Below are 27891 nucleotides of genomic sequence, written 5' to 3'. Positions count from 1 at the left end.
TTGTAGTATAAGGAAGCAGTATTTATTAGACTAAAAACCTTGGGAAGCAGCAACACAGCAACATAGCAACATTATTATGTAAAGAACCAGTACAATAAAACTTCAGAAATCTTTGGCAACAATAGAACGGCAAGCTGCTATGAAAGTTACAGGAAGGAGCAACTTTACACTGCCATCTATTTGCAGGACACAACTTAAACGTCAGCATCAAACTTGATGAAAGTTAAGGCAAAACTGCAATCAGGGCAAAAAATGCAACAATGTGTCATCTTTTATTGTAGCAGTAAAATCTATGAAAGCTAGATGTTAGCACTGAAATCAAAGTGCTAACTTTAAAGTGATTGTAAGAATATTGTAATTTTTCCAATGTGTCATCCTTTTAATCATTTCAATAAAAATAAACCTCAGAAAACCAAATGACAGCATTGAGCTCTAAGCACAACCTCAAAAAACCATGGCAGAAATGCAATTTCTTTAAACAATGCGTCACTTTCTTATCTCAACAGAAGCTAAGAAAACTAAAGGGTAGCAGTGAACTCAAAGCACAAACCTTATAAAGTAAATGGCAAGAATGCAATTTCTTTAAACAATGTGTCATTTTTTAATAATTTCAATAAAATCCTTGAAAACAGTTAAAAACAAACATATCAGCAAAATACACACACACACACACGCACTTATACACACATACTATAACAGTCCAGATTCTTAACAAGATGTGTGCGCCCTGAAGTTGTTCAGTTCAACACTGAGATTTAGTATCTTTCGTCCGAGAAAAGCATTGTATTTCTTCAAGTAGCGGATCATGTCCGACTGCTTCTCCAAGACATCTTCAAAATAGTTGTCATCCCTGCAAAACCATGACAATAAACACGATAATTGTTATTGCAACATAATCAATGAAGGATTACATATACCGTATTTACTCGCATAATGATCGCACTTTTTTGTCTCAAAATCATGTGCTGTAATGCCACCTGGGATGGTGCCTGGGAATGCTGAGAGCTCGCGAAATTCGCTGTCCGGGCATCCAGCATCATCGTCTTCACTGTCAAGACATCCGTCGTCTGCAACTACCACAAAGCCTGCTTTGCGGAAGCAGTTCACAATTGTGCTTTTCTTCACATTGTTCCAAGCACCAGCCAGCATTTGAATGGCTACGAGGACGTCCACCTTGAGTTCGATTCCTAATGCAAAGGTTGGGACGCGCACACGACACGCTCCAGGGCGATTGGACTGCACTGCCTTCAGCTTAACATCGGCTTTGTTTTTGAGGATCGTACTCGGGGTGTAGCGCAGAATTCTGAGCGCCGCGGCGACTGGCGACTTTTTCTCGCCAGCCTCCAACCATCGAATGATGTCTGCCTTTGTTGAAAAATCCAAATTCTCGCGTTTTTTCGCGGCCATGGCTCCAGAACAAATGCCAAAAGCGGAAAGAAAAATGAACTGCACCACAGGAGTCTCAAGCCTTCGCGTTGGCCTCGTGAATAAAAGGAACAAAGCGAATTGAAAGACGCACTGCTCTGCGTCTCCGTACTACCACAAGCCCAAGCTGCACTGGCCTCGTTCGTCTCGCTGCGCCAGCGTTGTCAGCCAACCAAAACACAGAAAACGGGCACCTGCAGTCAGCATGGTTTCTCCCACCCATCTCCCTTTCACACCCAATCGCACTCCAAGTGCTCCTCGTGATGTGCCTTTTACCTACACGTCCCTTTCTCAGAGTGCGGGGTGGCATGCGTGAGATCGTGGGAACATTGCGAGAGTTTCATGAGGAGAAGCGCACTTGCGGCGATGGGACGCGATGGGAGAAGCGCACTCACAGGCGTGGGGTATGGTGGGAGAAGCGCACTTGCCGGGGTGCAGCTCAACACGGAGTTCGATACATCGATATGCCGGTGCGCGGGAGTTCTATATACGCGAACAATAGCGCTATACTTTTGCATGGGATTCCCAAGGGGATTTTTCAACTGTTCGATATAGGCAATAATTCGATACATCTGGGATCGACTGTAATCCCTCTATTTGCATTCAAAATAATAAAATGTGCTTGAAAACCCTACATGTATCCTCTAGCAAAAGTGCCACATGCTGCGAACAGTCTCTTTTATAAAAGAAAACAAACAAGCAAATGTGACATATGTGCACCTAACTTACCGAAAGCCAAGATCACCAGCTGATGACTGTGAATGCATGAAGCTGAGAAGAAGCTCATCATGAAGAGAATCCGGCTTATACTTGTTCTTGTGGAAGTTCAGTGTCATCACTGTAAAGAAACATCAATGAAAGTTGATGCTGAAATCTTTTCATTGCAACACATTTATAGCAGTGATTTAAATTGAATGTGAAAAAAAGAAAGACAACGTAGGGCAGCTTTCACATTTCAATATGTGAAAGCTGCCCTACTTTGTTATTCTTTTAAATTTTTATTTCACTGGTGTGTGATTCTGACACAACCATGTGCCAAATATGCTGTAGCCCCAAAATTAGGCATCTGGGAATGAATCGCATCACACTACCGCCTAACCCAGGTAAACATCAAATCAAATCAAATCATATTTATTTTTTTAAAGAACACTTGGAAGGAGGCCCGAACAACAAGTATGACAGTGTCACATGGAAAGAGAAACAAATGTAATTTGTTTTTTTATACTCATCTTTTCTTTTAGTGCAACACAACATGGGACTCCACACATGTATTCTGATTAGCTGACTAGATTTCACAAAGCACATAGCAGCAAGCATTGTTAAGGGTCCTTGCTATGGTGTCTGTAGGGACTTCTTCCATGGAGGTTAGAGGTGCAATCATCATCATGTCATCCTGCTACTTGTGCCACTACGCATTCCTTGGGCAGTGACCACACTTCAATAAATTCTCCTTCTTAACATGACATGTCCGCCTGGCATGTCCTGGCCTGAGGTTGACTGCCGTGTAGTACAGATAGCGGGTGGCCTCTAGAAAGTCCACCACACAGTGTCAAAACCCGAGACCTATCACATCATGAAGCCAAGCTGCTCCTGACATGCAGAACCAAGTACTACTTTTGACGATCATCAGTTTGATGACCTCGGCGATGAGGTCTCCAGCTAGCGTCATGCAAAGGCTCTTTCGATAACAGCAGGGCGTCCTGCTCACACCTAGATAACATCAGAAACGAGGCGAACAACACACACCACGAAACAAAACACTCAGCTACAAAAGCAAGTGTGTCTATAGGCTGGATAGAGATGCTATATTTCCAAGTGCTGAAGCTTGATGACGCAACATTTGAAGAGACCCCAGACAAACAGATAGACAAAGAAACAAGACTCTGCAAGATACGCAAACTTAGGCACAAAGATGACAATGGAATCATGCATCAAAATGGAGAGCATGTGGCAGCCTCAGCCGGTTCACTTGACCAATGAAAATACTCACCACAAGTCCATGTTACCACAGCTGGAGCTATTCAAGTTCGACGGGAATCAACCATCGTGGCATCAATTCTTGATCCAGTTCAAGTCTGCTATTCACGATAACACTGACTTGACAATGCTGACAAGTTCAATTACCTGAGCTCACTTGTTACTGGATCAGCTGCATCGGCTATATCAAGGCTCCAGACAATGGAACAGTGCAATAAGATGCCGCTGAGATTCTTCCGAAAGATTTGGCGATGAAAAACTGATTGTGCATGATCGTCTCCAGAGCCTGCTTTACCTACAGATTGTATCGTCATCATATGACGTTACTCATCTCGGACACCTGTACGACCAGGCGCAGGTACACATCAGGAGGTTGCACGCTCTTGGAACAAGCCCAGCAAATTACTCTTCTATGCCATGAGAAATCCTCCTGCGAGTCCTGCCACCCTATATGGTCTTACACTTTTATGAGAACCACTGTGCCTCGTGCTGGTCTGTTAGTACGTACATTGCAAACACAAGATGGCAGTAGTAGCAGCTGAACAGCAGTCGGATGGCGACTATGACTGTCATCTCGAGTTCTTTGACAACCAGCTTTAGTGTGGCAATGATTTAAAGGAACAGACGACACAAATAACTGCATGTGCTACAAGCAATAAACTATGAAATGTTCAAGAGACTTCAATCGCACAAAAACTTCCCCCTGTGCCTACACCGCAGAGTACTGTGAGTGACATGGCGCTTCTTTTGCCATTCTGAACAACACAATGCAGAAGTTGGCAAAGGTGAAGAAATGAACAGAAAGCAAAAGAAAGAAGTGGCCATGAAGGAAGGTTGGTGCTTCCATTGTCTAAAGCAGTGGTTCTCAGTCATGGATGTGCCGGGGATCCCTTGAGGACTTGTGGAAGTGATGGGGGACCCCATGCAGTGAGGGTGGGGGTATAAATTAAAACAACATGTGGCATGAAACAGGTGCCTTTATTGCTACCTGTAAAAGAATGGTCAAACAAAAGTGCCATGTCAATTCAATCTGCACAGCATGTCAATATGCGTATTGCGTATTGCAGCCACATTTTTGCGTATTTGCAGCCACATTCAACCGGTTTCCGTATTTGCTTCCGAAGTATGCAAGGCTGGAAAAAGCATGCTCGCATGCATATGTCATAGAAAACTGCAACAAAAGCTTTACAGCCATACTTTTTCTTTTTGCGAGCATTGGTTCTGCGGACCCTCAAAAATGGCTTCAGAGGCCTGCACTTGAGAACCACTGGCCTAAAGCATGACCATGTGACACCATAATTTAGAAGCCAAGTCACTTGTGAGAACTGCTTGCGAAGGCACATTACATCATTGTGCGCATCTGAACCCACTAGGGAAAGGCATGAAGTACTAGTTAAAACCGAGCCAGCAAGCCTTATCTGGTCAAAAGATGGTGCTCTTGCACTTTGGCAAACTATCAATGCTAAAATGGCAGGCATCACAACATGCAGTACAGGGTTCTCTTTGATAGCGGAAGCCAATGTAGTTTTGTTACCACCTCAACAAGATTGGGATGCAAAGTGCCCAAAGAACAATTGATGACAGTTGGTGCATTCGGAGGTAAACAAATGCAGAGAATTATAAAGAAAATATGTGTACACCATTTGTGTAACTTAGTCGACAGCCCATCTAATTATTGAGAGTTTTAGGCAGTACCCGCTGAGTCCGAATTACCAATTCGTGACTAACTGCTACACTAACACAAAAGTGAAGCCTTTAATTCACACAAACTTGCCAATTTAAATATTCCATCATAAACTTCCTGCAAGTTTACCTTGTACAAACACTATCCCCCCAAAAAAGACTGACAAAATGTCAAGCTGAGCTAGATTTGTAGATTACCCTTCTGGAGAAGGTAGGTCAGCATTACCATAATTTGCAGCTTGGCAAGCTGAGAAGGTTGCACAAAACAAAAACCAAATGGCAACACCATTGTGTGTTCCTACACCAGTGCTGCAGTATGTCATAGATTTTAAGAGCATGTGTCTGAGGCTGCTTAAAAGGCTTGAAATACTCGTAAGTACCAAGAAGCATGTGTTGCGACACTGACTTCATTGTTTGAGAGCGATATTCAAAACTGTAAGCATAAATAATTTGTTCTGCTTCTAATCAGCTATATGGCAAAAGAGTCATAAGCTTTCAAAGCAATACACTATGCGTTTAAACTTGCTTGCCAAGTTCCTTTAGCATTCATTTAAAAAACAGGATACCAAAATCACAGACCTCATCTATGAGTAGGTATCCAATGCATTTTGGCCAAGCTGCTTTGGTATAAGGCACTATAATGCACTAATTCCTGCACCATAAGCAGTTACGTGATAAGTGGTCTGAGCATTACATGTTCCAAGTCACTTTATGGTCTGTTTAAAAGGTGCAGAAGATTCACATGGTGGTCTTACCAAGGTACTTGAGCAGGAAAGGCAAGGCCAAGACTGTCTCAAGTGTGAGGAGAATCTGTATGTAGTGGACAGGCTTAAGAGGTGAGCCAGGACAGGAGCCTCGGTCATGGCAGTAGTTGTCAACAAGCACAGACAGTAAGAGGAGCATTGTGCTTCCTGGGAAAGGAACAACAAAAGACAGTGGTATGTCCTATTTGCAGATGAACCAGCAATTGCTATACTAGTATCAGGCATGCTCGTGTTACACTGAATCGCTGGTCAACGGAAAATTCTAGGTTTTCAAAACGTAAGGGTTTAACGTAGACCACTGCATGACCAGGCCCGAGCCTCGAAGCCCAGGCCCGCTGGAGAAATTCGGTGCACTACTGCGCAGGTGGTGGATTCAAAGACATTAAAATAAAATTGCAGTGACAATAAAACATTCAGACAAGAGTTTTTCCAACAAAGCATGTGTACAACCAAGGCCAACAGAATCAAAGGGTGGGTTAAAAATTTCTAGCAAGGTATTTTACCTAAAGCTGTGTACATAAAGTGTGTACACTTTATGCTGCAAACACTAAAGATTATACACAAATGTAAAAAAAGAAATGAAAGCAGACTCAACTCCAGTTGACATCAATGCAATGCAAAGCATGCTTGGTATTATAGAGAATGGTTGTTATGAATTATTTAAGTGCTCTGCAGTGAACAGTGAATGTTTTTTGACATAAGCATCCTATGGGTCTGTCTATTGACAAGCATATATATGCACATACAGACAACCGCAGTAAAAAGCTTTCAGTTTTCCAGGGGGAGGGGAGGGAAACCAGCTTTTCGAACCCTACTCCTTTATTTTCGTTCACATATATATATAATGCTATAATATAAAGCTTATATATATATATATATATATATATATATGTGACAGAGAAGAAAGGAAACCGAGGGCCTAGTTTTTATGAGTCATATCATAAGAAGAGAACAAAGACACCAAGGACAGCAAAGGTGTCATTGCATGTACTTATTAATTGAATTAAAGAAAATGATAAATTATATATATATGTTCTTCAGTGATAGCAATATAAGACAATCACACAAATGAAGATTACGCCACTGAGACCGAGAGGCGCCAGTCTCTTGGTGGTGCGAGGGAACTCGGGCTGTGAAATTGAACTGTCTCTTACCATGAGGTCTTGTAAATACTCATATAAGGCTGTCATTTCAGTGAACAATTCTGTGAGGTCACACGAAGTTTCTTCAAGTGCAACTGTTCTTAACCCTTCCATCATGACGTAGACATTTGTGGACGTGACCTATTTTTGCCATTACTGTGCAGCGGTTGCAAGGAATAGACAACGAACAGTAAGCTTTGAATAAATTGAGCATTCTACTTTCCCAAAGTACACCTGTTGTGTTGTTTGATGACTACTTTGATGAAGGCACTACCGCAATTGACAGGACTTTTGAAGTGGGCCATTTCGGTAGTAATTGTGATAGATTTATTTTTCCCTTGTTGTAGTGCTTGCACCCAGTAATTAACCTGTGCATGTAATTCGAGCGGGTGATTCAGAAGAAAGGTAGTATGACTGACTGTACAATAAATGTATATTTAATTACTATATAGTTATGATGGGCCTCTATAAAATGCAGAGTCATCCTCATCCCACCTTGGCTTGCTTTCTATGGAGTCTCCAGCACCTTGGCATAAAATTATGTAAATTTCACACATTTATCAATGGCCAATCGTAATTTGTGACTGAAGGGACCAATATTGCTTTGCCTTTCTGGCGAAACTGCAGCCTCTTCTTTTACAGCAAAGCTGTTAGCTGCTTGTTGGTCAGCATTTTTTGTGACCGCATCCATGGGGAAAAATGTGGGCCGATCCTGGAGGTTGTGCAATACAGGGCCAACCCACGGCAGGCTTCAAGCACTCAGAAAAGTGAAGTGAAAAGTGCATATAGTCTTTTAAATCACGTGTACAACATACAGAGCAGCGTTCGTTTTAATAAAGCACAAGCACAAAACAATCATCCAAACCACATAACTGATGATAAAGCGCCCCTAGTAACAATGAGATGCATATAACACTCCCTACATGCATTTCCCAGTAAAGATTACTGCTGCACAAGCTGCAGTGGCGACAGCAGCTTCCTACGTGGGGAGTGGCATCACTGGCGTTTTGTATAGAAAATAACCAGCCTAGCAACTGATTTCATTGTTGTTGCAGCACCGCTATGGGTAGGCAATGGATAGTTGGGACTCTGGAGGAGCAGAGTGAATACGAGGAGCGAGAAGGGAAAAGGAAACAACACTATGACCACTACTCCCCCCATGGCTACCATTACTCTATAAGTTACCTTTACTATTGTTACTCTAATGAAATATATCATTGCATACCTCCTCAGCAGTTGTAGTGGTGATTCTCAACAGCTTTGCTGGACATCTACTTTCGCAGGCTCGGGCCAGGGATAGTGGCCCATTTTTCTGTTCTTTTTCTTTCCTTTTTTTTGTATAAGCATTGCTGCGCATGACTACTACTGATTCTGACTTCGAGGGAACCTGGCTTGCCCTCATTTCGATTACCGAGTGAATTATACATATTTATGATCTCTGCATGTTAGTGGCGACGTTTCCATCCCTAATAAATGTTCATTCATTCATGTGCATTTCACACGCTGTTGATGAAAGACTCTGCTGGAGCGATCACTAAAGTCTGTAGGTTTATTTAAAGGTCAACAAAGCAGCACACAAAGCAATTTGAAGCGAGGCGAACATACAGCAACATATTCATTCTCTAGGCATAGGCTATCCATGCCATTAGGAATATAATTGTTAGTTGGCTAGCCTCTTCGCTTTAAACAATACTATAAACTGTGTCCTATGTATACAGCTTGTCCCCAACTATCATGCACTAAGATTTAGATATCTGCAAATGCCACATAGTTGGACTGAGCCAAGGTAATGTTGCGTGACGTCGTTTGGAGACACACAGATTACATTTTTTGCATTCCACCTAATTACATTAGCGTAATGAATTAATCGTCAATTGGTTGGCTTGCTACCCCTCTTCGATCGCCGATGCACGGAATCACTAAAATTTCTGCATTACATTATTAACTCATCTTGCCCAATTTCTTCATACAGTTACCTAACTCTTGCTGAACCATCTAATACTAGAAGTCACCATCACCTAAACATTATGCCTTATTTTGCCCATATGGACACATTTAAGCACTTTCTTTGACTGTCTAATTGAATATTGAAATTATTTGCCTGGTCCTACTTGTTCTCTTTCTTTAAACTTTATTTTTAGTGACTATTGAATAGCAAGTTATTATTTTCATTTGGTCTGTATTGCTATTTGCCTTTATTATTAGTCATTGTTCTGCTTTCCAGAAAACTATCACGAGACTGGCCACTCAAGGCACTTTGCGTGTATTTGTGGGTTTCTTTCATGCTTGGAAAAAAACTTTTATGTAGCACATATTGAGCGACGAAAAGCTGTATCGGGAGTTTTCATGTTACTCTCAATTTTCTCATTGACACTTCTCATTTAAGTACATTATTTGAGAAGCTTAATAATTAATAAAATTACATAATTAGGCAGAATGCAAAAAATAATCTAAGTATCTCCAAGCAACAGCACCTGCCCTGATAGCCTCTTCAAGAGGAATTTCCTTCCCTGTGTTCTCCCATATCGAAAATGGAGGATCACGTGACAAACATGCCATGGGTCCTGCCTTCTTTTTTTTTCTCACGCTTTTTTGCTGCGTGGCGCACTTCCACTGACAGTCGCACATGCGAGCTGCTGCAATTATCTTGTTTCATGCAGCGCATGATTATGCGTGCTGTGCTCGATAACACCTGACTAGCGCTATAAGTCAGTGCTACATGAACACTGAGGCAGATGCAAGCAGATCACAGAGGATGATCGCATGCTGGAACACGGTAGAAAATGACTCAGCGCGCATGGCTGCACGATGTGGGAACAAACTGACGAAACAAAAATACATCTCTCTTTCTGTGGTGCGAAGTAAAACAAACACACACAGACATTCAGTTTGTGTGTTTTATTATTTCTCTAAACTTTATTTCGTCTATTGCTGAAACAGATTACGCAAATAAGAGATGTTGCCTTGAGTAATTCTTGAAGTGTCAGGGGTCACTATGAGCGACGTGACAGTGTACACATGTGCATACGCACACTTGCTGACATCATCCTCAGTCTTGGAGCGCAGCAACCATGAGGAGAAGAGCAAACGGCGTTTAGTTTGAAATTTTAACTTTTCCGCGATGCTTATCGATGCAATTCTTAGCAGATATGATTGTGAGCGTGCATTGTATACACTGCGCTTGTCATCTTAATATGGTCAGCCCTGGTGAGGGGCCCTTTAAGGAGGGGGGGTACCTTATATGCCTGTAAACCTACATGTATTGACCTCGCAAGCGCTGATAGCGCGACAGCACTACGGTGTGGGTGCAAACACACCTCTAGTGTCCTAATTGCTGTTGCAATAAAGTGGCTCATTAAGAAAAAGTTTAAAATGATATTAGGTGTAAAAGCAACTGAAAGTTCAAATACACATATCCTTAATTGGGCACAATAATAATGGAGGTCGGAAATACACGCCTGCCAACCTGTGAACTTCATAATTCGTGAAAATTCTCCAGGCACGAAATCGCATGTTTGTGATATGGGGATAACAAGCACTTTTTTAGGAGTCTGCTCTCAGAGCTCATGTTGTTCGATATGTTTGCAATTAACAATGATTTATTTTAGACAGAGCACACAAGAAGCAGGAAACTTAGAACAGCACAGACTGACAACATGATGTATCTGAATAAATACATGGTTAAGCTTGCTCCAAGCAAGTTGCCCTACTTTTTGATGCTTTTTTGCAGTTTGCCTGCTACTAAGAGGATGGCTCAAGTAACACGGCAATTTTTAGCATGCATTTTAGCAATCTTGTGCTACCCCATCTTTCAAGATGCTTTAAAACTTTTTAACACACAGAATTCTTTTCTTAAACCTTGTTGTAACACTTGCAGAATCGTAAAATGGGCTGAAATTTATAAACTTCATGAAAAATTTGGGACAGTTGACAGGTATGGAAATGCAACACCACACCAACCCTAATGAGCCCACGATGAAGCACCTCTCGTGCATAAATTTAGACCCATAAATAACATTGCAAATGCAGTTAAGGTGTAAACCATCTATGTGTACTGCAGCAACCATAAAGCAATGGTCAATGTGGTACAGTAAATAAAGGCCAGTAACATGACGCAACTGCAATGAAACAATCATCTTGGGAATGATGAAACAGTGCAATTGCAAGAGCTTTAACAGTTAGACCGTATCGAGAATGGTTTTCAGTAGATACTATTTTTTATAAGAAGAAAGTTTGTTTTTGTTTGTAGAAAAAAAATTATAATTTATTTTCTTTTTAGAAAGTTCAACCAGAAAAAGAATCGGAAAAGAACAATTTCTTTATTTTGTTTGCTACCATACTTAAGAGGCAATTTTTCAATCTTGTCACTTCATATTCACACAGAATGCCTTGGATCTATGCAGAGAGCATGTGTGTGCTCAAAGGCCCGACCTACGCCCATCCGTGAACACGCCCATGCATGGCCTGGGCCTGCTAAGACAAGCCTTAGGACAAGCAAATCCTGGCAAGCCACACTTCTCGTGTGAGCCCTGCGGTGTTGGTATCGCGCTTGCGGCGCTTGTTCATTCACGTGTTAAACAGTGACATTGTCCCACGAGTTCAAGTTGTTACGCAGGGCTAACACCATCTTCATGCCTGTACCGACGAGGACAATGACTGTTGCTAAAAACACTTGCAGTCATTTGGCTATCGAAGAGTGGTCAATTTCTGGGCTGTGATTTTATAGCGAAGCATTACGTTTAATTCTATAGCTGCCCCTACTGTACACCATTCCCGACCAGCTGATGCTATTGGTAACGCAGGTGGACTGCTGTTCTTATCATTGACGAAGCACGAAAACGACTGACACCAGAAAGGGCATCACTACAAAAACGTAGCCCTGTTATGTTGCCCGAGGTTGAAGATTCGGTGATTGCATCAATTGTACTTTCGACTATTTTGCGGTGACAGCTTGAAAGTGGAAGAGATACGGACTTACCAGATCACAAGCAAACGTATGTGCTCACAGCAGCACGCTAACAAACTCTCCGACCTTATTTTTGGACCATCCCTTATGGGGATGCTTTCACTCTCGTGAATTTTTGTGCGACTAGTACTGGACACGTCATTGGGTGATAGCGTTCTTGGCACAGTGCTGAGAATGCTGTCGCTTGTAGATGTCGAGGTGTCTGACGCTAGTCACATGAAATCCCATGAAAAGTGGTAAGCCCAAGAATACGGTGCACATTTTTAGCCACTTGTGAAAAAATGTCACTTGTTCTTTGGCAAATTCGGGTGTTTCAGACTCTCGATTATTCCCACCTCTAAGCAGTGTCCACCGAGCCCAAATTATCGGTTGACGACGTATGGCTAGGGGAAGTTCGGTTTATTTGACTGCTTTAGTCATGTGCATTATGCATGTCTGCAAACCACTGCGGCAACACACATATTGTGCAGCTGCTAATTTTGGTGTACTTCAGAGCAAAGTCATGTTTCTTTATCAGGATGGCATAGGAACTCTCATTTGTAGCAGGAATGGGAGCACTGTGAAATAGTAAGCACACGTTCAGCATGATTGCTTTAAGTTAAAAAGGAGACAAAATTTCTGCTGGAGCTTATATTAGACATGAGTCATAGCCTTGCCTTCATCCTTTGTGCTGAATCTGACCACTTTGAATTAGCAAAGATGGTACATGAAAATCTAGGGAGGCTTACTTAAAAATCACTGAGTAAACACAAATTCATGCAGACAGCTCCAAACTTAATGTCACTAACAGGTAAACCAACCTAGGTCAAGAATATTTATCTTCTTCACTTCAGTGTTTGTCTCGTCTTGACCTGTCCTCTGTGTTCTTAAAGAGCCATGTATTCCGTATAACACTCATCTTTGCCCCATAAGTTGGTTTCAGTACACGACCATTGGTTTGGCAGGCAAAATGTTGGTCAAATTTTGATATCACAAAATTGATGTAGCTCTTGAACAAATGCACAATAACTTGTGATGCCCATGTCACAAGACTCATCCAAGTTATGTAAGCATTCTTGTATTTCGCTCCATGTCATAGCATGACAGGCTTGGCGTTATCACATGAACAGTTACCATCAGATTTATAACCTGAACAATGAAGACACATATCTAGTGGCGTTACTTCAAAAACAAAGACTGTAAGGAGCAAACATCAAACGCCTTGAAAGAAAGTGCATTAAGTTAGCTCATTTAAGTGAACCAAACTGGAAATTTCAGGTATCTTTCATGGGAAAAGTAAAAAGGCAATTGAGATGTGTCCGGATTAAGTATGATAGAGACTGCACATGATATACCTCGTGCATTCTTGAATTGTAGCTATGACCACCTGTGGTTCCAGAACATACAATGATGGCCGATAAACAATAAACTGATTGCCAGCACCGTCAATCGATTTAATGACCACTGACTGTGCTGTCAGCATTTCCTCTGTCATTGGCATGTTCTACTAGTTCCTTTTACAAGTGAAAGTTTCACTAATAAAGATTAAATTACAGTTGAAACCTACAGTAATGAAATTTACAGGGAAAGGGTAAGATTAGCTTTCGTGATATTTTTGTTATTGTGAGATGAGAGCAGACAGAGATTCTGCTGCGAAACAAAAGCTTGCAGTAAAAAATATGTTTTAATTACTTCAGCACTGAGCCTTGCTTGAGGCTATCCAGAACCGCATTTTCAACAGCACAAAGTGTGCCCCATGCACTATTCAGCGACAGCAACACTGTGCTGATGGCACGGACATGGAGCAGTATCCTCAGTCGATCCCTTTAGAGGAATATGATAACTTTTGTTAGATATTGTGTCACTCAGTACCGGATACATTCTCATCTACGAGTGACAGCACTCCTGGCGTCGTGACACGACAATGCGTTTAGCACCGGAGGAACACTGTTGCTTGTAGACGCTCACACGTCCGGTGCCGAGTCATGTGAAATCTTGCAGAAATGATCAACTGACAGTCTGCACCTTCAGACATATCTTTGTTTAATAATGCTGAATCCAGCATAGTACTGAAACAATATACTTGAAGCAGAGGCCATAATTTGTGACAATCACTTTCGGGGACACAACATAGCCTCAGTTCTAAATTATGGCCACAGGTGTGGGAGCCCACGCTGTGATCTCCATCTTAAGCGCCAGAAACAAGTCCATGTTGGCGGTGCATGGAGTTCCTTGTTTTTACTGCACTTATTTTCCCTGCTCCACAGGCTAACTTCGATGCACACTCAGTTGCAGAGTATGCACCGCGCAATGGTATGCCAAGCGATAGCGGCTATGGCATGTATCTAGGGCATATAATCACTTCTAGTGACTCGCTGCTTTTGTAAACAAAAATGGCAATGGTCACACAAGTGTGCTGTGGCACTACTTTATACAATTAAGTGGACAGGAAATGCATTTCAGTGCTTTTTAGACCCTGCTAGCATTACATGGATAGATATAATATGAGGACTCATGTTCTGGCAGCTTTTGCTAATGCACGATTGAAGTTTAGTGATATTTTATTGTCAAGACATATGATGTGCACTGAACTCTATGGAATTTCAGTATAGACACCGAAATTATTTGTTGTGAGGATTTCATTGTCACAGGCTTTTGATATCACAGGGTTGAAGTGCACTGAAGTTCTTCGCCACCTGTATGTCTGCTTGTGCTTGTCACTTCCAAGTGATAGCAGAAAGATTTAGTTTTTGCTACTTTTTCATAACTTTCGTTAGCTTTTTTGCCAAGTTTCTGTAGTTGGTAGATGGTGAATTAATGTGGCAGAGAGAGCCAAGGGTGAAAAGGATGAAAGTAAAAAGAAAACTACGAAGCACAGGAGGACAAAGCCGAACGTGGAGGATGAGCAAGTGCATGCGCCGAGGAGGGAGGGAGCTGCAAGATTGGTTGGTGCAAGCAATGATGTCAGGCACATAGGAGAAGTAGAGAGTTGAGGAGGGCAAGCACCAGGCCCCACACTTTTCACGTGAAAAGTACAGCTAAAAAAATGCAGCTGGGCAGCTAAAATACTATCCCTGACTCTGACATTGACCTTCGGTGGTTCCTGCTGGAATGTTTTCTTTTGCTACTGAACAGGCCTTTTTATTTATTTATTTATTTATTTATTTATTCATTCATGTTGCCACTAAAGGCCCTCACGCAGAGGGTATTACAAAGGGGGGAGGGGCATGATACAATCATTAATAATGCTGTACATATTAGGAAGAGCAAACAACAATGCAACGATAAAAAAAACAGCAATGAAAACATGAAGCATAATATGAGAGGAAAGGAGGAACAAAAGAACAATCAACAAAATATTAATATACATTTCCATCACAGCTAAGTAAATCTTGGATTTCTCTTTTTTGTGTCAGTTTCTGAGGGGATGTGCAATGCCAAATTTTTCCACTGAATGATCATGCAAGGAATGAAGAGTTTTCATGAGAGGATGAAGGGCACTTTACGCGTTTAACTTTGAAAGAATGATCACGTCGTGGAAAGATGACATGCTGCTACATCTGCAACACATTCTTAAAAACTTCATCAAGTCAGTCATTTGAGGTACAGCTGCATTTAATGTGCACATACCTGCTGACACAATGTACACATTTGCTCGACGAAGGCGTCTGGTGAGCTGGTAGTAGTATATGTATCCACTGCAGTGGAGGATGTTGTGCTGGTGGCGCAGGTAGGAGTCGATCAGTGTCATGGACGCCCACAGGCAGGTGTGTGCGTACAAGATAACTGAATAGGCATCAGTGGGAGAACGGTTGCTCTCACTGGATACCGCAGGCAACACGAAGCTCAACCCAGCCACAGCAACCTGAATGAATAATGAAACAAAACAATGCATGAGTGAATAAACTCCTTCCATATGAACTCACTCGATTGTCATGAACTGCATTAAGGCACTAACCAGCGTTAAGACAATTAGAGGCCTTTAAATTACTGCATAAATGATCAGATTCTTCACTACATGATCTTTTTGAAAAGCGGCAGTAGGAATGCACATTGCATGAGCAAGCACATTTTGACCCCTTCAGCCAAATGACACAGCTGTTAAAAGCTTTGCCAGGAGCAGCTACTCTCTCTTTGAGAAAAAATGGGAAAACACAAAAAGGAACTTTGATAAAATCTTTTCACAAAATAATGAATGCTTAATGCCTTTAGTTTAATTCACAGACAGGAAAAAAGAACTTCTGGAACACTACAAGAGGGGCAAACCATAGTACTACAAGAAAAGGGTCAGTAATATTTAGCTAGCAAACATTAACCATTGCAACTGCAGGTTCTCACACACACTATAATTTAAGATGTCCAGAGAACCAGCCCCCCCCCCCCCCCCCCCCCCCGCTCAAAACGAAGCTTCCCAATGAATAAAGAATTCAATGGCTAGGGTAATGTGGCAAATCATAAGCGAAATGGGCTTTCCCACACATACAACGAAATAGAACAGGGCTGATCATCTCATTTTCTTCCTTTTCATCATCTGTCCATGCTGTTACTTTGTTACCATATTGTCCACATTGGCCATGCTGCACAGTAGTCTCACCTCTGAAGTTATGTCAACATAGCAATCAGGACTGAAAGATGTATACAAAAGACAACATTAAAGCATGAGCCCAAAGGAAATGCAAATACTATAAGCAAGAAGGCGAGGGTTAGACTTGATCATTCTGTACCTGTCCTCGTTTCTTGTTTTCATGCTGCATTTTCTATTAAACTTTCGCATAAATATCATACAGCAAAATTAAACTGTAATGCCAGATTTACGAAAGCCAGAGCTAAATAATTTGCATCCGAATTCGTTTTATGTAGGTGGCATAATCTGAAGAAACAAAGCTGAGTGCAAGCAAAATAACATGCAAATTTTCCGCTATGTTGCACATTTGTGACAATTGATGCTCCAGTAAAAAAAATTATGGAGGAACTATCAAAGCTGGTTATTCAGGTAAGTGAACAGCTTTCTGGCCCAGCTGCATTTTCTATGCAACTTTGAGAATCACTGAAATGCATTGAATAAACTGGCAATACTATGAAGATGGCATGTTTAAGACTTTAATGGTGTTTTTACAATTAAAGGATGATGCATAATGCTTTTGGACAAGTAAGGGCAAAGATTTCCAGCGGGTAAATCAGTTGTAATTTTTTTTATTTAAGAGCTTTTCTTTAGGTGTTATCAAGACATGCAATTTTCCACTAAACTGCTTATGCTTTTATTGCTGCAGCGTAAACCATATGATGTCTCTCTATGTACCCGATGCAAGGCGAACATTGCCAAGATTGTGGAACAAATGCGAGAAGTAATGATATAGTTGTCATCACCTGGCAATGAACCATTTAACATGTGCACGTGTGAGAAAGTGTCACCCACAAGTTGGTGACACCTCCTCACAGTTTTTCGTGAAGTTATGTGGCCAGCCCTTCACACACGAAAGGGCATTCCCCAACAGGTGGCCAGATACGGAAAAATGCACCCAGCTCTCAAAGACAGCTGTTCACTTTAAACACTGCACACTTAGATTACTGCAAAAGCAATAATCCAATGAAACACTCATGCTTAAAGCTGTTAAAATTTGCTTACGCTGAAGTATAGAGCCATACCTAAAGGAAACTTTCTCACTGGCAACCAAAGGGCAATGCTGCAATAGTTTTACAGATGTCCTGTGGTTCACGAAATTCCATTAAGCAGTTGGAAATTTTTGCACAAACACACTTGCCACTATACTTTGTGCAACTGGAAACAGTTTACCCTTACGCCTTGGTTGTATGAGTCATTGGAAAGTGCTGTCCATCTCCAGTCAGTGACATGTGTTGTCAGGTGAACAGAAGCTAAAGGAAACAGCTTCACAAGCTACCTGTTTGCTTTGAGTTCCAACTCTGAGAACAGCAACAACTTTTCTCTTAGCTTTGTCTTCAAGTGTCAACTAGTCTCTCCCGCTGAGAAGCAACACTGTCGTACCGCTTGTGATTGGGAGTGGCATTTGCAAATGCTTATTCACGTCATACTGCAACAGCTGGCACTCCAGTTTGCAACTCCTGTATGCGCAAGCACCTGTTGTGTACCTGTCTTTCGTATGACGTCTAACATCTTATTCTTCAGACAACTTTAGACTGGCTAGTCTACACGTCCTTTCCCAAGTCATTTTACGAGTAATAAATACTGGAGCCATGGCCACATCAATTGCTAGCACTAAATACTATTCGCCTGTCTGAGCAGTTCTGAAAGTGCCCCGGCTTGAATGACCATTTATAGTCCACCATACATCCTCCAGCTAGCACAGAGTGCTCTCTCCTCCGTTCTATTGACCCCACTTTCTTACCCCTGTGTACAGTAGCAAACCGGATGCTCGTCTCGTTTATCTCCCTGTCCTTCCTCTCCTTGCTATCTATTTTCTCCGCTTCAGCAGGGGCATAGAGATCTGATACTTTATATACATTTTTACAGCAAAGCTGTTAAGGGCTAGTTCCACCAGGATCGTGTCCATGTGTCGACACAAAACTATCATCATCAGGACTGGCTCCTGTGTCGTCTTCTTCCACAGCTGGCTCGCTGGCGTCCCTCGATGTTACCGCACAAACGCGCTCGTGTTAATGCTCCCACGCTTATCGTCATTAATTAATTAAGAAACACAAAGATGTAACCAATTTTACAGCGAATTACACCAAAGCTGTTAAAGGCTAGTTCTCTCAGGATCGTGTCGATGCGCAGACAAAAACTCCTCATATGTGGGCCGATCCCGAAAATAGCGCAATACTGGGCCGACCCGTGGCAAAGGTGAAACAGGCGTTAAGCACTCGCCATACGTGGGCCGATCCCAAAGATGGTGCAATACTGGGCCAACTCGCGGTGGAGGTGAAGCAGGTGTTAAGCACTCCCTATATATGGGCTGACCCCAACGATAGTACAAAACCAAGCCAACCCGCGGCAGAGGTGCAGCATGTGTTAAAGGGACACTAAAGGTTAATATTAAGTCAACATGGACTGTTGAAATACAATCCCAGAAACCTTGAAACGCTTGTTTCATGCGAAGAAGAGACATTTTAAGAGAAAATGCGTTCTGAAGTGTCCATGTACCTCTAGCGAAGTTCAATTCGCCGCCCTCCGATCGAGGAGTGGCGACATCATGGTCTCATAGTGACGTTGCGCCGTCAATGAGTAAAACAGCGCCCGCAGACGGTGCTACGGCTTTTCTGCGCAAAACGCAAAGGCATGGCCAAAAACAGAGCCAAGACTGAGCCGACAGCAGTGCGAAAGCGGAACTGTGCTGGTTAGCGGAAGGAAAGCGCGTGACGATAAGCTGGTTCTTTATTTTATGACGCCAACTTTGACGCTCATTGCAATGGACAACCCTGACAATGACACATTGGCTCGCGATTCTGGGCTCGACTTCAGCTATTTAAGCACTGACGAACGTGACCTGCTGCTGAGGGCTCGTGCTGCGGCGTCATTGTGTACTACTACGACGGCAACTGTATGTCATGGCTGTACATATTCGCACATTTGTAGCTTTTCCTTCGTGAAAACCAAATGCTGCACTCACCGCCCCGTCCTCAACCTGCAGTTGTTCTTGTGCTTCGGAGAATACAGGCAAGACCAACGGAACAGCGCTACAGGAAAGCACTGCTTTGAAAGGCACTCCACACGACTTCAGTAAGTCCGCATTGAACTCGTAATCCTCTGGACAAAAGTGCAGCGAGCACACTATGTGATTTTTCAGCTCTTTGCCAACGCATTGTGGCAGGGGTATGGCACTTAACCACTTCGAATGGAGAGGATCACTCGTTGCACACAGCGATAAGTAACGCTGGATTCGCCGCTGCAACTGCCCTTGGCCAAGTTCCGCAGACCATTCGCGCATCCCAAGACATCACGTAGACGTAGCATTCTCGCTGCTTGTTGCAAATGCAAGTTTTGCGAGCCAGCAGAACCAGCGCAGCACGACGCGATAACGAAACAACTGAAACTCCAAAGCGCGTGCAGCACAGAGTCGAGCGAAAACGAAACCTTTCGACCACCTATACTACTGAAGGGTAATGTCAAAATGGTATTTTTTCTGAGAATCGAACTTTTATCTTTAATACGAGCAATTACCTTTTTAATACGAGCAGCTGAGTACTAGTGACATAAATTATGATGAGGACTGCCTTCGTCATCGGACTAGAACCGGAATGTCGCTGGGGGGTCTCAAATCATGTCATGCATTTACTTCAATTTCTCGGTTACTAAAGCTCTGTTCGCAATTATATTGACGCCTTAGACGTTCTAGAGCATTGCTTTATCACTTTAACTTGACTTCGTAGTAACCTTTAGTGTCCCTTTAAGCACTCCCCATATGTGCGCTGATCCCTATGATAGTGCAATGTCGGACCGGCCTGCGGCGAAGGTGCAGTTCGCCATTAAGAGGTCTACATACACAGGCTGGTCATCCTTCTTCACAGAATAGAAGGGCACCGAGTTTTTTCAAGCTGTCATCCAACTAATAACAATTACTGTAAGTAAACACCACAAAATTATTGTTGCGCAAAGTCTCGTGGACTTGATGGGGATTGTGCAATGACATTTAAATGCATCATTCAAGCTGACAGAACCGATGGGCTTGATGAAGGTGTCCACCAAAGTGGAACAATTAGGATGACATAAGCAATGACAGCTAAAGTACTATCACTTTTATACTCTGGCAGAAAAGTGATTATTGTCTAGATTGACCCAGCATTAATTTTATTAAGTAAAAAGCAATTTTGAGATCGCTACACACTGTGCCACTGCATACATTCAATGGTGCAAATGTCAAATGTCATGCACCAAAGTGAAAAAGTAAATGGCTTCAGAATATTTGTGTGTTCAGTGACCTCCAGGGTGTAGACGATTAGATGTTTTCAGACTCATTATACCACAAAACTTGGGCATAATTATCTGTTGCATTTGACAGCCCCTCATTGATTGAAGTTTAATGCAGTGGTGTCCAGCTGTTAATTTATTGCTCCTAAACTGTGGTGCATGTTCAGGGCACAAAGCCTGATTTGTCACAAATACACAACCAGCACCTGCGTGAAAAAGTATATTGTTAATGTGTAGACTACCTTTAGCAGAAAAGTTGCATATATGTGAGAACAACTGGTAAAGGGTTAAAGATAATGTGATCAATCATGACTTCTGCTTCGGAAAGCAAAGGATTGGTTAAGTCGAATGGCTGTTCAAGTGATCTTCACCATTAATCAGTTAAAGTTTATTGGTTAAAGAATATTAAATAATTCAGCAAGACACACCAATCTGTCACTAAATATAGCGAGTCATAAAAATAGCCCAATCTGATGATGACAACTGGCCTTTTATGGCACAAGATGGTGGTCAAAGAGTGCCACATTTTCATCTATCAGCGAAGATTCAATGCCAGACAATTTTGATAACTTTTCCCCCACAAAAATCTAACAATGAGCACACTTCAAGATAAACATGCAACACCATATTAGGCAACACTGGTGATATGAAAAATATAGTAATCATGGCACTGAAGCAGATCTAGGGATGAGGACACAAGAAGGCAGCACAACACAGTGTTAAACTAACAGCCTGCCCCTTATTCTGATATGTGCCTACATAAGCAAATACAACTGCACTGAAACAAAGAACAATAAGATTAAATGCACAAGGGAAAATAAACACATGAGAAATAGCACACATGTGAAACAAGACAGGTTTTAAGGCGTAATAATGATTGACTTCAGTTACGAGTTTTTAGCAATATGAAACATGGTTGTTCATGTGTGAGGAGACAGGAGGCTTGCGAGTACGTTTGTCAACAAGCTTTGAATTTCTTATGCCTTTTATTAGCTACCCTGTCAGTTAGCCACTGTTCGTTTTTACTGTCTTCTTTCAGGCAACAAACCAATTTAATGTGTGAGTACAATATAAGCACAGCACGCAGAATATTAAGCCCTCTGTACAACCACTCCTGCTGCACAGAGCATTTGCCGTGTTTCAGACAACACTTACAAGACTCAGACCCTGAAAGATGATAGCTGCTGCACTTCTAACAATCCTGAAAGGTGGCTCGAGTTCAGGTGCCGAGACCGGGTTCACAAGGGGTGTTGCATCCTTGTACATAAAGTTTGCACTGTCTGCCATGGAAGCCTGCGAAATAGGAAAACCACGAAGTTGACTCACAGACTAAATGAAGTACAGACATGTTGCTGCAATATGACCCTAAAGTCAGTGAATAGGTCTGCGATCAGTGACGTGACTGTCCGTTCCCTGTAGGATGCACAAATTCGTGCACCTTTGTTATGTCACATAGATACTATGAACGGCATTTTACTAAGCATTGACGAAGTGCAGTGTTTCTAGTCGCTTTCAAAATAAAACTGTGCGTCGCTCGCGAAACACTGTTTTACGAAACTGAAGAGTCCCACGTTGCTCAAACGCATTGTAGCATTTATAAATTTAGTCTGACAAGAGGCTAAATCTTTTATGGTACATTCCTTAAGCAGTGTTGTCACATGCGGCGGCACGCGAGTCACGAATTTAAGGTTAATAAAATACACTCGAGCAGCACTGCAAAAATTCCAAAGATGTTCCACCTCTCTGGTGGAACTCAATGTCTCGGCTGCATCGCATTGGTATCTTCCGAAACACGACGCACGCCCGATAACCAGCTACTGTTTAACGTAGCACGCAGATACCATAACAAAATAGCGTACCATGATGTCGTCGCGCTGCATTAAGTACTCCCATATCCCCTTCATGCTTGACATGCATCAGGTGTCCCTCTAAACAACTTGAGCTTCTACAAACCACCGGCTAGAATCCGAATCAAAGCTCTTTCGATCAAAGCTGCCTGAACTGCAAGCAAGCGATCGACGCGCCAGAGTCGAACTGTGACCGTACGGTTGCTATAGCGATAACATTGTAATATGATAAGCACAGCATTGCAGATGATGCGCCGACCTTACGCGCGGATGATACGGCGGTCAGTCGAGCGATGATCCACCGTGAGCGTCGAACTGAGAAACAAATATCAAAAATTAAAACAAGAAAAATTGATCGTCAGGGAGGAGTTAAACTGGCGTCATCCTTAGTGTTTCAATAACATTTTAGGCTGCCACTTTGTGGTAAGTGCACTGCCATCCCAATTGACATATCTGCACAATTTGGTGACGAAGAAACGAAACAAAATATCGAATCACTGCACGAGCCATCGGCGAGAAGGACGGAATGAACCTACCTCAAACGTTTCGTGGTCTGCCAAACTGACCATGACTTTTCGGTCACTTTTTACACAAAAAACATCAGAATCTACGCGATGACACTCGTGGAACAGTACACCGAGATCGGAAACCACCTATTTTTAAGTCGGCTGTGTTGACAGAACGCCTCGACATGATTGCGGCGGCGGCGGCTCACACAGTGTTGCCATGTGAAGACATCGAGCATAGCCTGCAGCTTTTCCTGCTAAGGGTAACGAAAACACATTTTGTAGCCGATGTAGCCATGCTCGTAGCCTATGTGGTACCAGAGTCCTTTAATAAGTATAAAAGGACACTGATAAAAGGACTCTAGTGGTTCTATTGCCGCGGACAGCACAACTCGGAAAGCGCACACAATAGTCCGTCGATCTGCACTTCTCCAGCGACGGACGTGGGGAAATTATATCTAGGAACGACTGTGTATTTCGTGATGGCTTGCTCATGGTAGTAGGTTATGCACAAGCGTTATATTTTTATTAAGCGGTATTGAGCTTCATATGACTTCGAAAGCATCTGCGCCAGTTTGCATGGCCTCCGAGATTTTAGCGCTCTGCTGTTTCAAACGCGTGGTAGGCTGAGATCTCGAAGGTCATGCTGTCATGCTTTTGGCGTACGGCAATGTCGTTTCTTGGTTGCAGCTCGTCCTAGTTCAATTGAACGCTCTGTGGTCGAGAGAAAAGCTCTTCACTTAAATTCATGGCGAATTCGGCAAATCACACCAGCTCGCACCGGAGCACCCTGGAGCGACAATGACTGGATGGCGCCCCGGTGCGCAGCGTTGCGATTTGACGAATTCGAAATTAGAGAGTCAAATGAGATAGTAAACTCACCCATTGTTATGGGCCGACTCTCCCTCTTCAACGTTAGCATGCGATACCTCCCGCTATTACTGGAAACTTGAAGGAAGGAAAAGGTTAGGAAACGGTATCGCGCTACGCGATTGAAACCAAGGTCGCCCAACACGTGATCCCACATCAAAGTGCGCGATTTGTTTTAGCGTTCCCGCACTGCAGGCAGAGCCACGCGAAGCCAGCCGAACAAGTGCGCACTGAATAAAAATTTCTGGCTCTCCCGTAATCGAGAGTACATGTAAGCATAAAACGGCAACCGGCAAAGCAGATTGGTTGGAGAGCACGTTCGCAACGGCGCACCCCACCACAGCACATGGCACTGGTTCGTATGGACGCTGCCCAGGTAGAAGAAAACGGGTTGAAGGCGGCCCGACCGCACGACAGGCATCAAAAGATGCCCGGGAGACAGAGCGCATTGCCCAGCTAGAAGAAGAGCGCCTGCAGGAGGCGCCACTCAACGAGGCGCCATCTCTCTAAACACACTAAGCAAGATGTTTCCCACCCAGTATATAGAGACATTTGCCCCTGGTGCGGCGCCAAGCCCACCTTATATCACATTACATGGGGATGCGTTCAGAATCAACTATTCCTTCAAATAAAAGACCCGAGTGCGGAGCAGTGGGAGAGGGTGCTCTCCAGCAGCGACCCGAAAGTCCAGCATGGACTAGTAAGGCACGCTCACCGAGTAGCCACCCTCAGTGGTGCCCTGGAATAGGGGCGTCGACCCTGCGCGGATGGGGAAGAAGACCGTGAGGACGGCCGACCACATCTGCCACCGCTAATTTCTAACCAATTAGAGCAAATAAAGTTTTTCCTCCTCCTCCTCCTCGAGGCGACGTAAAACCCGCGCTGTGGAACTCGTGGACCGCTGGCTTTCAAAAGAGCGCTAAGCACCAAAGGACTGACGGACAGGAAAATCTTTAATGAAAAAAGGACCTGCGAGGTTGCCACCCCGGGCTCTTGCCACCCGGGCATTATGTGCGGTGAGGCATAGCCTTTCCACCGCTGCCCGGGCCCGGTGAGTAGCCCATAGTTGGTCATGTAGTTCCGAGCTAGTCAAAGTGCTTAGCCATCGCTCCTCGAGAAGGTCCGGTTCTATGTTGTCCTCTACATATATTGATCTGATCTTTGTGCACTTCCATAAGATGTGTGCCATGTCTGCGTGTTCGTGCTTGCAGAGCTTGCAGCTCGCGTCTGGGTATTGTGTTGAATTTACTCTCTTTAAATGTACTGGGTTTCGGAACGTTCTGGTTTGCAACCTTCTCCAATCTGTTTCTTGAGACCTGTCGAGTTGTTTGTGGAGTTGTGGATATGCTTCTCTTTGTTTCGTATAGTGTGTCAGTATGTCGTGGTATGTGACCATGTCTGTCCCTGTCGTCTTTTATCGCTGCTTCGTCGTCGTCACCTCCTCCGTGTTCTCCATCGCCTCCGCCGCACTCCTTCCCCCTTCCCCGGGGTTTGTGGGGTGTTGGGCCGTCGCTGTCCGAGCCGCGGTAGGTTAGTTCTCGCGCGGCTCGGTGGGCCTTCTCGTTGAGGTTGGGAGGGGCATTCGTGGTTACTTTTCCTATATGTGCTGGGATCCATTTGAGGTATTTGGGTGCGATTTTGCCGTTCTTGAAGTCTTCTCCTCTGCGGTTCAGGATTTTGGCCGCCTCGGTGGAGACTCAGCCCTTTGTAAAGTTCCTAATAGCCGTCTTGGAGTCGCTGATTATTGTTCTTTCTTGTTGCCGACCGTTGATTACAGCCAATGCGATTGCCGTTACTTCCGCTGCCTCCAACGACCTGGTCCTTACGGAGCCCGCAGTCACGGTCTTTCCTTTCGTGCATACGACCGCCATTGCGAAGTCAGCGCCGACACCACCACTGTCGTCCCGGTTTCGGGGGTACCGGGCGGCGTCTACGAAGAGCACCCCCTCCCGCGCGCCGTGGTTTTTGAGAAACGTTTTCGTGCGGCATTTTCTTCTCTCGACATTGTGCACAGGGTGCATGTTCTTCGGGATATTTTCTGTTTATTGCGGCTCAGACGTCTGGGTGAATCTGCGTCTTAGGGCCGTTCATTCCATGGTAGATTACGCCGATCTTTTCCATGATCTCTCTGCCCGCCTTGGTTCTGGAGAGTCGTTCGAGTTGAGCTATCCTCTGTGCTTCCGCGATTTCCCCCAGCGTGTTATGTACCCCGAGTTGTAGTAACTTTTCGTTTCTTGTGTATTGGGGGAGACCCAGTGCCGTTCTGTGCGCTTTTCTAATGAGCGCGTCGATCTTGTCTTTCTCAGCCTTGTTCGAGTGGACGAATGCCGCCACGTGCGCGACGTGGCTGATCGCTAAGGCCTGAACGAGCAGTACGACTATTCTTTCTTTAATGCCGCTCCTGTCGCTGGATACATTCTGTATTAGCCGAACGGTCGCCGTGACTTTCTTTTCCAGGCGCGTTATAGTTTCCGCGTTTCTTCCCTGGCTTCGATCCAGAGACGCAGGAGTCTGACCTCCTGGACTATGGGTATCTCCGTGCCTTTCCTCTTGGTTAATCTGATTCCAGTTTTGGGTAGTTCCGCTACGTCTCTGGACGGTTTGCCTAGCCTCCTGGGGCGGTAGAGCACCAGTTCCGATTTCTCCGGCGAGCATTCTAGTCCGGTGCCCTCCAGATGATTTTCGATTGCCTCCACCAACTCTTGAAGTCTGTCCCCCATATCGCCCTCGCTTGCGTCCTTCGTGGTCCAAATCGTAATGTCGTCTGCATAAACGGTGTGACTAGTGCCTTCTATTCGCTCCAGTTCTTCAGCTAGCCCGATCATGATGAGGTTGAAGAGCATCGGTGACACGACGGACCCTTGCGGTGTGCCAGCGCTGCCCATGTCCACCTGCATACTGTCCTCCTCGTCCAGTCTGATTCTGGCTGTTATTCCCGTAAGGAAATTTCGTTCATAAATATATGTTAGTTCACCCAGGTTAGAAGAAATCGATACCCAGGTTAAAAGAAATCGATGTAATTTTCTCCGCCGTTGGTAACCGCATTGAATGCTACGTGATCACGTGTCATCTTTTGTAATAATACTTCGAAGTTCTAGGCGTGTTCGCTGGAAACTCAACAGAACAAAGGAAAGTGCCACTTCAACGCCATATGGACTAAAGAAAAGACACGAAGCAACGCTGACTCAGCCATCACTCACTCATATTGTTACGCGAACAAAGTATTAAGACTGGAGACTATTTACAAAGTATACTTACAAAGGGTGACTGCAGCGCTGGCCAGTTCAGCCTACAGCTCGAGAGCCAGAGAGCGTTCGTCGTCTTCGTCGGGGCGCCCGCGTGCATCGGTCACAAGAAACACGCAGTGTGCATGTATCAATATTATGGAAGACTATAAAAAATCCCTCGGATATTCTCTAGCTACTCTTCAAATTAGCTTTGGCGCCATCCGTTATACTGCTTTAGCTATGCGTCACCTGCGGTCCGCTTCGACAAGCTCAAACGTTCCAAATAACAGCATCAACTCCACATATTCGATAATCGCTTGTCGCAAAGACACCATCGAAGCGAAGCACGTCAGTTTTGCTTGCAAAACGGTAAAAAAGCCTGGCGGTCGACGCACTGTTCAGGCTGAAACAGGCCACTGCACTGTCGACAGTGGAGTCATGGCCATATAGTACGAATGGATGGACAGTGGGGCTTGTTTCGGCATTGGCACTAAAGAGTCGCCATTACACTGGCAGGCAAAGGCAAATTCAGTAACTTTTGCATATACGGCAGTAACTTGTCAACCTACATAGTAATAAAGTAAAACGATGCAATTATGCTAGAAATAAAATGTGTTTTCG

The 27891-nt window shown here is 43.7% G+C and overlaps 1 protein-coding gene across 3 annotated transcripts; it reads right to left on the bottom strand.

Annotated features, from left to right (window-relative positions):
* Positions 1–27578, bottom strand: LOC126531213 (transmembrane protein 192). 3 transcript variants are annotated; one of them, XM_055071027.2, is made up of 6 exons: positions 27302–27578; positions 21976–22113; positions 15567–15801; positions 5841–5996; positions 2155–2263; positions 1–850 (listed from the first exon to the last, which is right to left on the bottom strand). In XM_055071027.2, exons 1-6 carry the CDS (start codon positions 27386–27388, stop codon positions 709–711), a joined length of 867 nt encoding a protein of 288 aa, XP_054927002.1. In that variant the 5' UTR covers positions 27389–27578; the 3' UTR covers positions 1–708. The 3 variants fall into 3 exon arrangements, with proteins under 3 accessions (XP_054927002.1, XP_050034605.1, XP_050034604.1); XM_050178648.3 differs by lacking the exon at positions 27302–27578 and adding an exon at positions 23204–23400; XM_050178647.2 differs by lacking the exon at positions 27302–27578 and adding an exon at positions 22680–22800.
* Between the last annotated feature and the right edge of the window lie 313 nt (positions 27579–27891).

Source organism: Dermacentor andersoni, chromosome 5, assembly GCF_023375885.2.
Source record: "Dermacentor andersoni chromosome 5, qqDerAnde1_hic_scaffold, whole genome shotgun sequence".
NCBI classification, from domain to species: domain Eukaryota; kingdom Metazoa; phylum Arthropoda; class Arachnida; order Ixodida; family Ixodidae; genus Dermacentor; species Dermacentor andersoni.
The sequence above is the reverse complement of the archived record's forward strand: the minus strand, read 5'-3'. Positions and strand labels throughout refer to the sequence as shown.

Excerpts from the sequence above, each read along its gene's own strand:
- LOC126531213 (XM_055071027.2), bottom strand. The coding sequence starts at position 27,388 with ATGCACGCGGGCGCCCCGACGAAGACGACGAACGCTCTCTGGCTCTCG. Across the intron at positions 2,264-5,840 it reads TTTCCTGCTCAAGTACCTTG|TGATGACACTGAACTTCCAC; the intron begins GTAAGACCACCA and ends GTTTCTTTACAG. Across the intron at positions 851-2,154 it reads GCTGGTGATCTTGGCTTTCG|GGATGACAACTATTTTGAAG; the intron begins GTAAGTTAGGTG and ends ATGGTTTTGCAG.